This window comes from Heloderma suspectum, chromosome 4 (genome assembly GCF_057233095.1).
Source record: "Heloderma suspectum isolate Gila_16-S chromosome 4, 16-S_ref, whole genome shotgun sequence".
Classification (NCBI taxonomy): domain Eukaryota; kingdom Metazoa; phylum Chordata; class Lepidosauria; order Squamata; family Helodermatidae; genus Heloderma; species Heloderma suspectum.
Window position 1 is genome coordinate 28,076,535 of NC_139461.1, and position 13,458 is coordinate 28,089,992.

A 13,458-nucleotide genomic window follows, 5' to 3' on the forward strand; every position below is an offset into this window, starting at 1 on the left:
TTTAATTTTTCTTCAGCGCTGACAGTGGGACTGCATCCTCCACCACACCTGAAAGCAGCAGGTTAGCTTAGTGAATGCAACGTAGGCCATGTGGCACACAATTCTCTCCTCCAACACCTTTTTGCTTTCTCCCTGCATTTGCCACCTGCGGCAACTGCCTCACATTGCCTAATGACAGGGCTGGCTCTGGTAGTCTAAAACATCCAGAGGGCACTAGTTTGCCTTTTTGTTGTTCAGTCGTTCAGTCATGTCCGACTCTTTGTGACCCCATGGACCATAGCACGCCAGGCCTTCCTGTCCTGCGCTCTCTCCCGGAGTGTGCTCAAGTTCATATTCATTGCATCGGTGATGTTATCCAGCCATCTCATCCTCTGCCGTCCCCTTCTCCTTTCGCCTTCAGTCTTTCCCAGCCTCAGGGTCTTTTCCAGAGAGTTTTCTCTTCGCATTAGGTGGCCAAAATATTTGAGCTTCAGCTTCAGGATCTGTCCTTCCAATGAGTAGTCAGGGTTGATTTCCTTTAGGATTGACTGATTTGACCTCCTTGCAGTCCAGGGGACTCGTAAGAGTCTTCTCCAGCACCACAGTTTGGGACATTAAGATCTTTCCTGTATAGTTCTTCTGTGTATTCTTTCCACCTCTTCTTAATCTCATCTGCTTCTGTTAGGTCCCTGCCTTCTTTGTCCTTTATCATGCCCGTCTTTGCACAAAAGGTTCCCTTGAGATCTCCAATTTTCTTGAAAAGATCTCTAGTCTTTCCCATTCTATTGTTTTCCTCGATTTCTTTGCATTGTTCATTTAAGAAGGCCTTCTTGTCTCTCCTTGCTATTCTCTGGAAATCTGCATTCAGTTGGGTATATCTTCTCCTTTCTCCCTTGCTTTTCACTTCCCTTCTTTCCTCAGCTACTTGTAAAGCCTCCTCAGACAGCCACTTTGCTTTCTTGCATTTCGTTGGGATGGATTTAGTTGCTGCCTCCTGAAGAATGTTACAGACCTCCGTCCATAATTCCTCAGGCACTCTGTCTATCAGGTCTAATCCCTTAAATCTATTCATCACCTCCACTGTATATTTATAAGGGATATGATTTAGGTCATACCTGAATGGTTTAGTGGTTTTCCCAATGTTCTTCAATTTCAGCCGAAATTTTGCAATAAGAAGCTCATGATCTGAGCCACAGTCAGCTCCAGGTCTTGTTTTTACTGACTGTATAGAGCTTCTCCATCTTTGGCTGCAAAGGACATAATCAATCTGATTTCGATATTGACCATCTGGTGATGTCCACGTGTAGAGTCACCTCTTGTGCTGTTGGAAAAGAGTGTTTGCTATGATCAGCATGTTCTCTTGGCAAAACTCTATTAGCCTTTGTCCTGCTTCATTTTGTACACCAAGGCCATGCCTGCCTGTTATCCCTGGTATTTCTTGACTTCCTACTTTAGCGTTCCAATCCCTATGATGAAAAGGACATCTTTTTTTGGTGTTAGTTCTAGGAGGTGTTGTAGGTCTTCATAGAACCGATCAACCTCAGCTTCTTCGGCCTCAGTGGTTGGGGCATAGACTTGAATTACTGTGGTGTTGAATGGTTTGCCTTGGATTCATACTGAGATCATTCTGTCGTTTTTGAGATTGTACCCCAGTACTGCTTTTCCCACACTTTTATTGACTATGAGTGCTACTCCATTTCTTCTAAGGGATTCTTGCCCACAGCAGTAGATATAATGGTCACCTGAATTAAATTCGCCCATGCTTGTCCATTTTAGTTCGCTGATTCCCAAGAAGTTGATGTTTCTTCTTGCCATCTCATGCTTGACCACCTCCAGCTTACCTTGATTCATTGATCTTACATTCCAGGTTCCTAAACAGTATTGTTCTTTACAGCATCTGACTTTCTTTTCACCACCTGACACATCCACAGCTGAGTGTCCTTTTGGCTTTGGCCCAACCGCTTCACTCTTTCTGGCGCTACTTGGAAATTCCCTCTGCTCTTCCCCAGTAGTATATTGGACACCTTCTGACCTGAGGGTCTCACCTTCCGGCATCATCTCTTTTAGCCTTGTGATACGTTCCATGGGGTTTTCTTGGAAGAATACTGGAGTGGGTTGCCATTTCCTTCTCCAGTGGACCACATTTTGTCAGAACTCTCCACCATGACCTGTCCGTCTTGGGTGGCCCTGCATGGCATAGCTTATGGCTTCACTGAGTTACACAAGCCCCTTCGTCACAACAAGGCAGTGATCCATGAAGGGGACTAGTTTGCCTACCCCTCATTTAAATATTATTGTAATTATTGGGAACAGTAGTGGTATGTAGACAGGGCTTTAGGAAGAAAGGAAGGAAGGAAGGACAGTAAATTAGACTGTAAGCTCTTTGTGACTAGTAAATGTTTACAATTGGGAAGACAATAGGAGATGAGAAGAGAGGAAGAAGAAAGAAATGTAGCAAGATAGGAATGCTTTATACATACCTAAGCATCATTGCAGCTGGAGATGATGATCAGGGGCGTAAGCCCAAAGTTTCATGGAAAAAAATGAGTTTTGAAGAGTGATCTGAAGGAGGAGTTGGGGCACAAGATATAAGTCATCTTACAGTCATCAGTCCAGTGGAAGAGGGAAAGAGAAATTGCCCTGTCTGCCAAAGCATTTTCCCCCTAACCTTCTAACCAGGATGTGTAAACACCGCCTGTGATTACTGCTGACCTGTGCAAAAGCTGTAAAGCTGTTAAATTACTGGTTTGCCTTACAATCTGTTGGGTCATTTGCTTGCTCGATATGCTCAAAAAATAATCACAGACATAGCGTTTGCTTTTAAATGAATCACGTTACAGTACACAGAAATTGTATGTTTTATGCTTATCTTAAGGGTTTATTTTTATGTGTGTGTGTGCAGCTGTATGCTGTGTGTTTGACAAAGAAAGCATAGTGTCTTTCTGGTGATTTGGATTGACCTACAAAACTTATACAACGGTTTTCTAACAAATAAATAAATCCAAAGCTGTCTACACAATCAAAGGACAGATTAAAACAGTACATAAAAACAGCGCAGCAGCACCTTCACCCGCGCAAATAAATAAATGAGAGCAGCAAAAAAGATTAAGCACGTGAGCAACCTGATTTTGACAGCTTTGTCAATGACTTGTTGTAAAGGCAAAGGGAACAAAATATGAACAATCTCACTGATTCTTGCAGATTGAGTCTGACGCTGCACCAGACGGGACACGGAAATCTTCACAATGCCTATCAGACCAGGGACCACAGATCAAACCCTGAACAAACGTTGGCTTCAGCCAATGCCAGTGTGCAAGCTGCTTTTGTTCATGCCATTGGAGATCTGTTTCAGAGCATTAGCGTGCTAATTAGCGCACTCATAATCTTCTTTAAGGTCAGTTTTATTGAGTTTCCTCACCTTCATTGCAATTAAGGATGTAGCTATTTTCATTACAGAGTAACCATTAGATGTAGAGTCTCTGCCTTCAGGACACATGTTGCAATTTTTAGGTGATGACAGCTCCGCTCATTTCTAGAAATAGAAGTGGCTGCTGAAAGCACAACAGATTTTTCATGTCAGCATTAACTTTGTAAGAAAGATAGTGTCTCTCTCTCTTCACTCTTCCTTTCCTCACGTTGTCTTTTATTGTTCTCTTTCTTTCTCTTCTTTAATTGTAGCAGCTTAAGGCCTCTACACTAGGGCTGGCCCAATGAATAATTTGGAAATGTTTCACAAACTTTTATCTTTTTTGTTTGCATTCTCCTTTTCCTCTGGGAGAGGTGTGTGTGTGTGCAAATTTATTTTAGGAGAGTGGAATTGGAGCTCCAACACAATACATGGCCACCATTTCCCCCCCCCCCACTGAATGCTCAGTTTTGAGGTACAATTTGGGAAAATCAAAATGGCTGCCATAATCAAAAAGGCTGACTTCTTTTGCCACTCCGAAGGGTGGGGCACCATTATATTGGACAGCAGTTGAATCACAAACTTGCCCAGCAATGTTTGGCATGCAAAACATTGCATTTTACACAAAATCTTGAGAATCCTCTCCCCTGACTTTTCAAATTATACAATCTTCACGTTATTTAGGAATCAGGTTACGCATCTGAGAAACAATAACAACAAACTCTCGGATTGTGGGCTGGTGTGAGAAGATCTGCTTTCTTAAGTCATTCCTTCATGCTTGGATGTATGCCTGACAGATTTTGCTTCATGGCAAGTTGTTGGGTGATCCCCTTCATGGATCACTGCCTTGTTGTGGCGAAGGGGCTTGCGTAACTCAGTGAAGCCATAAGCTATGCCGTGCAGGGCCACCCAAGACGGACAGGTCATGGCAGAGAGTTCTGACAAAATGTGGTCCACTGGAGAAGGAAATGGCAACTCACTCCAGTATTCTTGCCAAGAAAACCCCATGGAACGTATCACAAGGCTAAAAGATATGACGTCGGAAGATGAGACCCTCAGGTCGGAAGGTGTCCAATATACTACTGGGGAAGAGCAGAGGGTATTTCCAAGTAACCCCAGAAAGAATGAAGCGGCTGGGCCAAAGCCAAAAGGACACTCAGCTGTGGATGTGTCTGGTGGTGAAAAGAAAGTCCGATGCTGTAAAGAACAATATTGTTTAGGAACCTGGAATGTAAGATCAATGAATCAAGGTAAGCTAGAGGTGGTCAAACATGAGATGGCAAGATTGAACATCAACATCTTGGGAATCAGTGAACTAAAATGGACAAGCATGGGCGAATTTAATTCAGGTGACCATCATATCTACGACTGTGGGCAAGAATCCCTTAGAAGAAATGGAGTAGCACTCATAGTCAACAAAAGGGTGGGAAAAGCAGTACTGGGGTACAATCTTAAAAACAATAGAATGACCTCAGTACGAATCCAAGGCAAACCATTCAACATCACAGTAATTCAAGTCTATACCCCAACCACTGATGCCGAAGAAGCTGAGGTTGATCGGTTCTATGAAGACCTACAACACCTTCTAGAACTAACACCAAAAAAAGATGTCCTCTTCATCATAGGGGATTGGAATGCTAAAGGAGGAAGTCAAGAAATCACCGGGATAACAGGCAGGCATGGCCTTGGTGTACAAAATGAAGCAGGACAAAAGCTAATAGAGTTTTGCCAAGAGAACACGCTGATCATAGCAAACACTCTTTTCCAACAGTACAAGAGGCGACTCTACACATGGACATCACCAGATGGTCAATATCGAAATCAGATTGATTATGTCCTTTGCAGTCAAAGATGGAGAAGCTCTATACAGTCCGTAAAAACAAGACCTGGAGCTGACTGTGGCTAAGATCATGAGCTTCTTGATGCAAAATTTTGGCTTAAATTGAAGAACGTAGGGAAAACCACTAAACCATTCAGGTATGACCTAAATCATATCCCTTATGAATATACAGTGGAGGTGAGGAATAGATTTAAGGGATTAGACCTGATAGACAGAGTGCCTGAGGTCCGTAACATTGTTCAGGAGGCAGCAACGAAATCCATCCCAAAGAAAAAGAAATGCAAGAAAGCCAAGTGGCTGTCTGAGGAGGCTTTACAAGTAGCTGAGGAAAGAAGGGAAGCGAAAAGCAAGGGAGAAAGGGGAAGATATATCCCACTGAATGCAGAGATCCAGAGAATAGCAAGAAGAGACAAGAAGGCCTTCTTAAATGAACAATGCAAAGAAATCGAGGAAAACAACAGAATGGGAAAGACTAGAGATCTCTTCAAGAAAATTGGAGATCTCAAGGGAACATTTTGTGCAAAGACGGGCATGATAATGGACAAAGAAGGCAGGGACCTCACAGAAGCAGATGAGATTAAGAAGAGGTGGAAAGAATACACAGAAGAACTATACAGGAAAGATCTTAACGTCCTTGATAGCCATGACAGTAATGTCCTTGATAGCCATGATAGTGCGGTCACTGAACTTGAGCCGGACATCCTCGAGAGTGAAGTCAAGTGGGCCTTAGGAAGCATTAGTAACAACAAAGCTAGCAGAGATGACAGTATTCCAGCTGAGCTATTTAAAATCCTAAAAGATGATGCTGTTAAAGTGCTGCATTCAATATGCCAACAAATTTGGAACACTCAGCAATGGCCGCAAGACTGGAAAAGGTCAGTTTACATTCCAATTCCAAAGAAGGGCAACGCCAAAGAGTGTTCAAACTACCGCACAATTGCGCTCATTTCACATGCCAGCAAGGTGATGCTCAAAATCCTACAAGCTAGGCTTCAGCAGTATGCGAACCGAGAACTACCGGAAGTACAAGCTGGGTTTCGAAGAGGCAGAGGAACTGGAGATCAAATCGCCAATGTTCGCTGGATCATGGAGAAAGCAAGAGAATTCCAGAAAAACGTCTATTTCTGCTTCATTGACTACGCTAAAGCCTTTGATTGTGTGGATCACAACAAACTGTGGCAAATTCTTAAAGTGATGGGAGTACCAGACCACCTTACCTGTCTCCTGAGAAACCTGTACGAGGGTCAAGAAGCAACCGTAAGAACCAGACATGGAACAACCGAGTGGTTCAAAATTGGGAAAGGAGTACGACAAGGCTGCATATTGTCACCCGGCTTATTTAACTTATATGCAGAGTACATCATGAGAAACGCCGGGTTGGATGAATCACAGGTCGGAATTAAGATTGCCGGGAGAATTATCAACAACCTCCGATATGCAGACGATACCACCCTAATGGCAGAAAGCAGAGGATCTCAAGAGCCTCTTGTTGAGGGTGAAAGAGGAGAGTTTAAAAGTTGGTTTGAAATGCAACATTAAAAAAACGAAGATCATGGCATCTGGCCCCATCACTTCCTGGCATATAGAAGGGGAAGAAATGGAAGCAGTGACAGATTTTACTTTCTTGGGCTCCAAGATCACCGCAGACGGTGACTATAGCCATGAAATTAAAAGACGCTTGCTCCTTGGGAGGAAAGCTATGGCAAACCTAGACAGCATAGTAAGAAGCAGAGACATCACCTTGCCGACAAATGTCCATCTAATCAAAGCTATGGTTTTCCCAGTAGTAATGTATGGCTGTGAAAGCTGGACTATAAGGAAGGCTGAGCGCCGAAGAATTTATGCTTTCGAGCTGGAGAAGACTCTTACAAATCCCCTGGACTGCAAGGAGGTCCGATCAGTCAATCCTAAAGGAAATCAACCCTGAGTGCTCATTGGAAGGACAGATACTGAAGCTGAAGCTCAAATATTTTGGCCACCTAATGCGAAGAGAAAACTCTCTGGAAAAGACCCTGATGCTGGGAAAGACTGAAGGCAAAAGGATAAGGGGACAACAGAGGATGAGATGGCTAGATAGCATCACCGATGCAATGAATATGAACCTGAGCACACTCCGGGAGAGAGCGCAGGACAGGAAGGCCTGGCGTGCTATGGTCCATGGGGTCATGAAGAGTCGGACATGACTGAACGACTGAACAACAACAAAGTTGTTGGGACTTTCTGGGGCTAAAACTAGGAACCTTCAGTTCTGTCTGCTGGTGCCCCATGCTATATGGGACCACATCCTGGAGCATATTCCTGGCTGAGAAGTCTCCCTTAGGCCCTGGTCTGGCTCACTCAAGATGGCCATTGGACCCTCCAGGGCAGGAGGGACTATAAAAGGGCTTTGTCTATGAGTTAGGCCTTGCCAGAGCAACAATATCTTCTTTTCTCAGATGTGCATTCTTTGCCTTGCTCTTTGGTCCTGATGCCTGATTCCTGGATCATTCCAGACAGCTAACTAAGGACATCTCTGCACCAGCCTAAAATCCTGCATTTAAAATGGGACTTTCTGCTTCCGATTTAAATGCAGGATCACAGTGACTCCCTTTTTCACATGCTTTCTTTTTCCCCACCCCCTTCCCCCTCCTCCCCATATCTGAGTCTCCCATTATCTTTCATTGGTCTCGCTCCTCTTCTTGCCGCTTTTACTCTTTTCACAGAGGAAACTGAAGTGGAACACAGTGGGGTAACTTGATCCCTCATTATCTGCAATCTATTTAAAAATGGAACAAAGTGTAGCATAGGACACGCCTTGAAAGGACAAGGCGTGTCCTACATTTAGTGTAGGACACGCCTTGAAAGATCACGGCATCATGTAAAGAGCCCGCAAACTTCTGTAAAGGAGCAATCTCAATCACAGGATAAAAGCTCAGTGTGGAGGAGCCCTAAAGCTCAGCTCTGACATTTTCTCCTCTTTTATATCCCATCTTATAAATGATCTGGAATTAGGAGTAAGCAGTGAGGTGGCCAAGTTTGTTGATGACCCTAAATTTTTTAGAGTGGTTAAAACAAAAAGGGATTGTGAACAGCTCCAAAAGGTTTTCTCCAAACTGGGAGAATGGGCAGCAAAGTGGCAAATGTGATTCAATGTAAGCAAACATAAAGTGATGCACACTGGGGGGGGGGGAAATGTCACCTTCACCTATAAGCTGATGAGATCTGGGCTAGCGGTGACTGATCAACAAAGGGATCTTGGGGTTGTGGTGGACAGCTCAATGAAAATGTCAACCCGGTGTGAAAAAGGCAAATTCCAGACATAGTTAGGAAAGGAATAAAAAATAAAACTGCCATTATCATACTCCCCTCATATAAGCCTATGGTGCAACAATACCAGTTCTGGTCACTGCACCTAAAAGGGGGGGGGGGTATTGTAGAGCTGGAAAAAGTGCAGAAAAGAGCAACTAAAATGATCAAGAGGCTGGAGCAACTCCCCTATAAGGAAAGGTTACAACATCTGGGACTGTTTGGTTTAGAGAAAAGGTGAGTGAGGGGGAACATGATAGAGGTGTACAAAAATATGCATGGTGTAGAGAAAGTGAATACTTTCTCTGTCATAATACCAGAACCTGAGATCATCCCATGAAGCTGTTTGGTAGGAGATTCAGGACAGATAAAAGGAAGTACTTTTCCACACAGCACATAGTTAAACTATGGAATTTGCTTCCACAAGATGTAGTGATGGCCACCAGTTTTGATGGCTTTAAAAGGCAATTGGACAGATTCATGGAGGAGAAGGTTATCGATGGCTGTTAGTTCGAAGGGCTATATGCTACGCCCAGTATCAGAAGCAGGATGCCCATGTACACCAGTTGTTGGGAAACACAAGCGGGAGGGTGCTGTTGCACTCATGTCCTACTTGTGGGTTTCTCACAGGCATCTGGTTGGCCACTATGTGAACACAATGTTGGACTAGATGGACTTTGGTCTGACCCAGCATGGTTCTTCTTATGTTCTTTTCTGCAACAAGTTCAAGGTGACAGACATTGTCCTCCCCCATTTTATCCTCATAACAACCCTATGAGGTAATTTATACTGAGAAATAATTACTCGGTGGACTCCGTGGCTGAGAGGAGACTTGAACCTGGCTCTCCCCAGACCTAGTCCAACACTCTAATTATGCCTTCACACTCACTCATAAGTCCTGCCTTGACATTATTCAACTCATGGACTAACCCTGCTAAGGGGGGGGAGGGAGAAACTCTAGACGATGTATTAACTCTCAATAATGTTGGCTCAATGTATTTACCAACCTGTGTTGACAACCATTTGGGGTTAGCACAAACCATTTTAATAAATAGAACTGATAACAGAAAGTGGTTTATTCACCGAATAATGTTTATCTTTCTTTCTAGCCAGAATATAAAATGGCTGATCCAATCTGCACATTTGTATTTTCCATATTTATTTTGGGAACCACCATCACTACTTTACGGGACATGTTGCTTGTGTTGATGGAAGGTAAGGTTTTTTGTGCACAGAGAAAATATTTTCCTACAGAGTCAAATTTCACAGAATCAAATTTCTTTTTCTCCCCCCCCCTATTTTTGTATGATGAATTTCAAGGTGGTGTGTGAAATTCCACCATGTTGCTGAATCTCCACCCATATGGAATGTCCAAGGAAGCTTATACAGTATCAAAGAAAAAACCAACATAAATAAGTACAGAATACAACAACAATAAAACACATAATAAAAGTGATTGTATCCACAATTCCAAAACATCTGATCATGAATGCTTGCCTAATAAGATTCTGAGGTTCTTGCATGAACATACAACACTAGTCACACCTGGTGGAGGCTGGTGGCTCTCATTTTGGTGGGGCCATGAATCCATTCTGGGTTTCAACAAGAACTCTGTTACCAAAATAGGCTCAGCACCTTGGATAGAGTTCTGGCTGGTTCTGACCGAAACCCAAAACAGATTCACAGCCCCACTGACATTGGAGCCCCAAGCCTCGACTTGTAACATGTGAGCTTCATGTGTGTCTACATGTAACGTAGAAGTCCATATTTGCAGAGCTCTGAGCTGCACAAACTTTCCCTGAATTTTGAAGGCAACGGCAGTTGCGGGGAGAATAATGTGAATGGGGTCTTTCTACATACAGATAGCATAATGTACCCATTGGATGAGGGTGCAAGCACCTCTTCTTCCACTAGGGGCACCTCTTCTTCCACTAGGGGAAGACAATAGTTTGGCCCAGTGCTCAGAGATGAAGACCATGCGTTAATATAGTTTCAGAGACGCCTTTAACAAGAGGAAACTAATGGTTATTTTTGGAAAGGAAGAAAAAAAATCATTTACCCCCTGTTCTACAGGACACCAAAGGGACTTAGCTATGATGCAGTGAAAGAGAGAATTCTAGCGATGGACAAAGTGGAGTCTGTTCACAGTTTTCATCCTTGGTCTCTGACGATGAACCAGACAGTCCTATCGGCTCACATTGTCACAGGTCAGTACATTGCTGAAGAAAAGAGGATTTCTTGTGAAGCTAGTTTATGCAGATGTGACGACACAATTTATCTGTGCCCATGGCTTGTTTATTTTAGAAAGGTACAAAGGAAAATAATCTTTATGGATCTTAAAAGCTGCAGCCTAAAACATTTTTTACTGGAAGTACATCCCAGTGAACGCCAAGGGAGTGACTTCTGAGACCTAGTGTGATGTAATAGCAAGTGTGGGTTGTGAGCTGCGAGTTCAAGTCTCAGCTGCAAGATGGCCTTGCTAGGGACTCTGTTAGGGGTCAGGGTCATTGTTCTCTGAACCTCTGCCTCCTCCACCCCCTCAGTCTGCAGTATGAGGAAGATAACAATACTGGACTGGAAAAGGGAATGGAAACATTGAGTTTAAGGGATCAGTTATTCTTGAAGTCATTCATCTTTGAAAATAAAGGTGTGTGTGTTTCATTTTTCAGCAAGCTATAATTCCATGGGAAATCTGTTTGTCTTAGAATGGTAGAATGCGCACTTCATACATTTTTGTGTCTGTCTCTTACAGTGGATGTCGCAGACAGACAGCAGATTTTGAGTGAAGTTACTGACGTCCTATTTGGCTTTTATAATTTTCACACAGTCACTCTTCAAATTGAACCCAAAGCACACCAGAAACCGGATTGTATCTCCTGTCAAGACCCAAGCGACTGAGGTTATCCTTGGATGGGATAGTTGCTCCTAAGTCTGCTGGATGACTAGAGAATGCTGAGCCCACATGGAAAGCCAGGAAGCCGTATATAGACTGTAGTATGATGATTATATTTGTTTGATGGTGACACTATAGTTGGGGATGAGAAAATCAGTCTATTTCCAAACTTTGTCACACTTTCACTTGTTTTCACCCATTTGTCCATTACATTCTGTTCTCACATTAATCAGATTTTTTAAAAAGAAGTCAGCTTGAAAATTCAGATTTCAATACGTATTTTAAATACATGTATTAAAATTATTCTCTCTCAAAATATGCATTTTAAATATGTTTAGATCCTGGTTTTTTACTTGAGCCAAGAATTGCATCGGAACATTTAGGAAAAGTGAAAGCCAGCGAATAACTTAGTTCCAATCCACACATTACTTTGGTAGGTGCCAATCAGGTCCGTTCATGCCATACTTTGCAAAAATCAAACTCCTCAAACATCCTTAGGTAGAATGAAGGGAAGGAGAGGATACAACAGTTAGGCACCCTTCAACAGGTAGCAACGTTGTGAGTGCAGAGCCGACTTGTTCTAGCCCAGGGGTGGGCAATGCGGAGCCCATGAGCATCCGCTGTGCCTGCAGGTTCCAAAGCGAAGCCGCCTGCCATCTTTATGCTTCTGAATCCCACGTGGACTCAAGAGACATTCTTAAGAAGTAAAGATGGTGGGTGGCTGGATGCCAGCATTTCACTCTGATGCCCACTTTTCTGGCTGCCAAGAAGGAAAAAAGGAAAGGAAGAGACAGACCCTATTACTGCTGCTTGATAAGGGGTTGGGACTGGGGGTGGGAACAGCAGAGGAACCAGAGAGGTGACCCCTTGGGCATGACCCAAGGGAAAATTTGGGGGGTGACCCAATGGAGGGGGCGGAGGAAGCAGGGAGATGCGGGTTGGATAGGGTGACCATTTATGCATCGCCAAAAAAGAGGAAATACATCACCTAAAAAGAGGACTCGGGAGAACACAGATTTGCACACAATTTGCATAAAATTTGCAACATTTGCTAATTTATATGTATAGATGAAAATTTTAAAATGTTTACTATTATTTCAATTGCAATACAATACATCTCAGCCTGTGTCAAGGTTGCTTTTATGACCTGGTCCCCCTGAGCAACTTCTTGAGGATCTCTTGCTTCCTTAAGAGTCCCACCTTCCTTCTTTTAAAATTCCGCTTCCCAGTAACGTGGGGTTTAGGCTGTAGATATGGGGTGACTGACACTCTAGACATAGGGTTTAACCACAACAATTTACTGGTAAATTAAAGCAAGCAATCACAACTAAAGGTATTTACATGATAGAGCTGAGTGATACAAAAGTCATTGAAAGAAAATGAAAGTTGCAAAACGCAAGTTCCTTTGCCCTAGCTGTACTTCACTTTTGTAGGCTGCTTCTTCCTATTCAGACTCTGCTCTCGCTTCAGGCTCTAGCTGTCTCTGCTCTTGCGGGCTCTCTTGCTCTCTTTATATACCCTCCTCCCTCACAACGAAAAGTACTGCTTCATGCTCCTCTCAGGATTACTTCCTTGTAACAGAAAACTCCAGGTCTCTATGCCTGACCATTTTTCCCTTTGCCTCTGTAGGCCTCAAACCTTCACACCCTGTGACCAGGTGACCTGTGTGCCTGCTAAGTCAGCTGGCCAGGGGCCATCTGTTGATGGGCAACTTCAAGATCCCTGCTTTCCCTTCTGATGCTGTGTTACATTTGCACTGAACAAGATAGCACTTCAGACAGAGGGTGCTTTCAAACAGAAGACTGTCCTCTTTAAAGCAGGACACATGGCCATCCTAGGGCTGGGGGGAAGGCCTGCATAGAGCAACAGGAGGGGCTAGGGAGCCCTGTGAGGTGACCCAAGCGGTGACCTATTTATTTATTTCAATTGGCATCTTTGTTTTTAATGTTGAAATGGTTTTTGTGTTTTGTTACATTCCCAAGTGACATGGAGTTAGCAGCATTATCTAAATTAATAAATACATTTTTAATACATGTAAACGAAAGGGCTGAAGTC

The 13,458-nt window shown here is 43.3% G+C and overlaps 1 protein-coding gene across 1 annotated transcript in view; it reads left to right on the forward strand.

The window, feature by feature from the left end:
• SLC30A8 (solute carrier family 30 member 8) overlaps window positions 1–11,408 on the forward strand; it is a 28,294-nt gene extending 16,886 nt beyond the window's left edge. Inside the window, exons 5-8 of the mRNA XM_084847982.1 lie at window positions 3,181–3,373; window positions 9,620–9,730; window positions 10,594–10,717; window positions 11,263–11,408. Coding sequence (XP_084704108.1) covers window positions 3,181–3,373; window positions 9,620–9,730; window positions 10,594–10,717; window positions 11,263–11,408 — 574 coding nt within the window. The remainder of the gene's footprint in view (window positions 1–3,180; window positions 3,374–9,619; window positions 9,731–10,593; window positions 10,718–11,262) is intronic.
• Window positions 11,409–13,458: the final 2,050 nt, after the last annotated feature.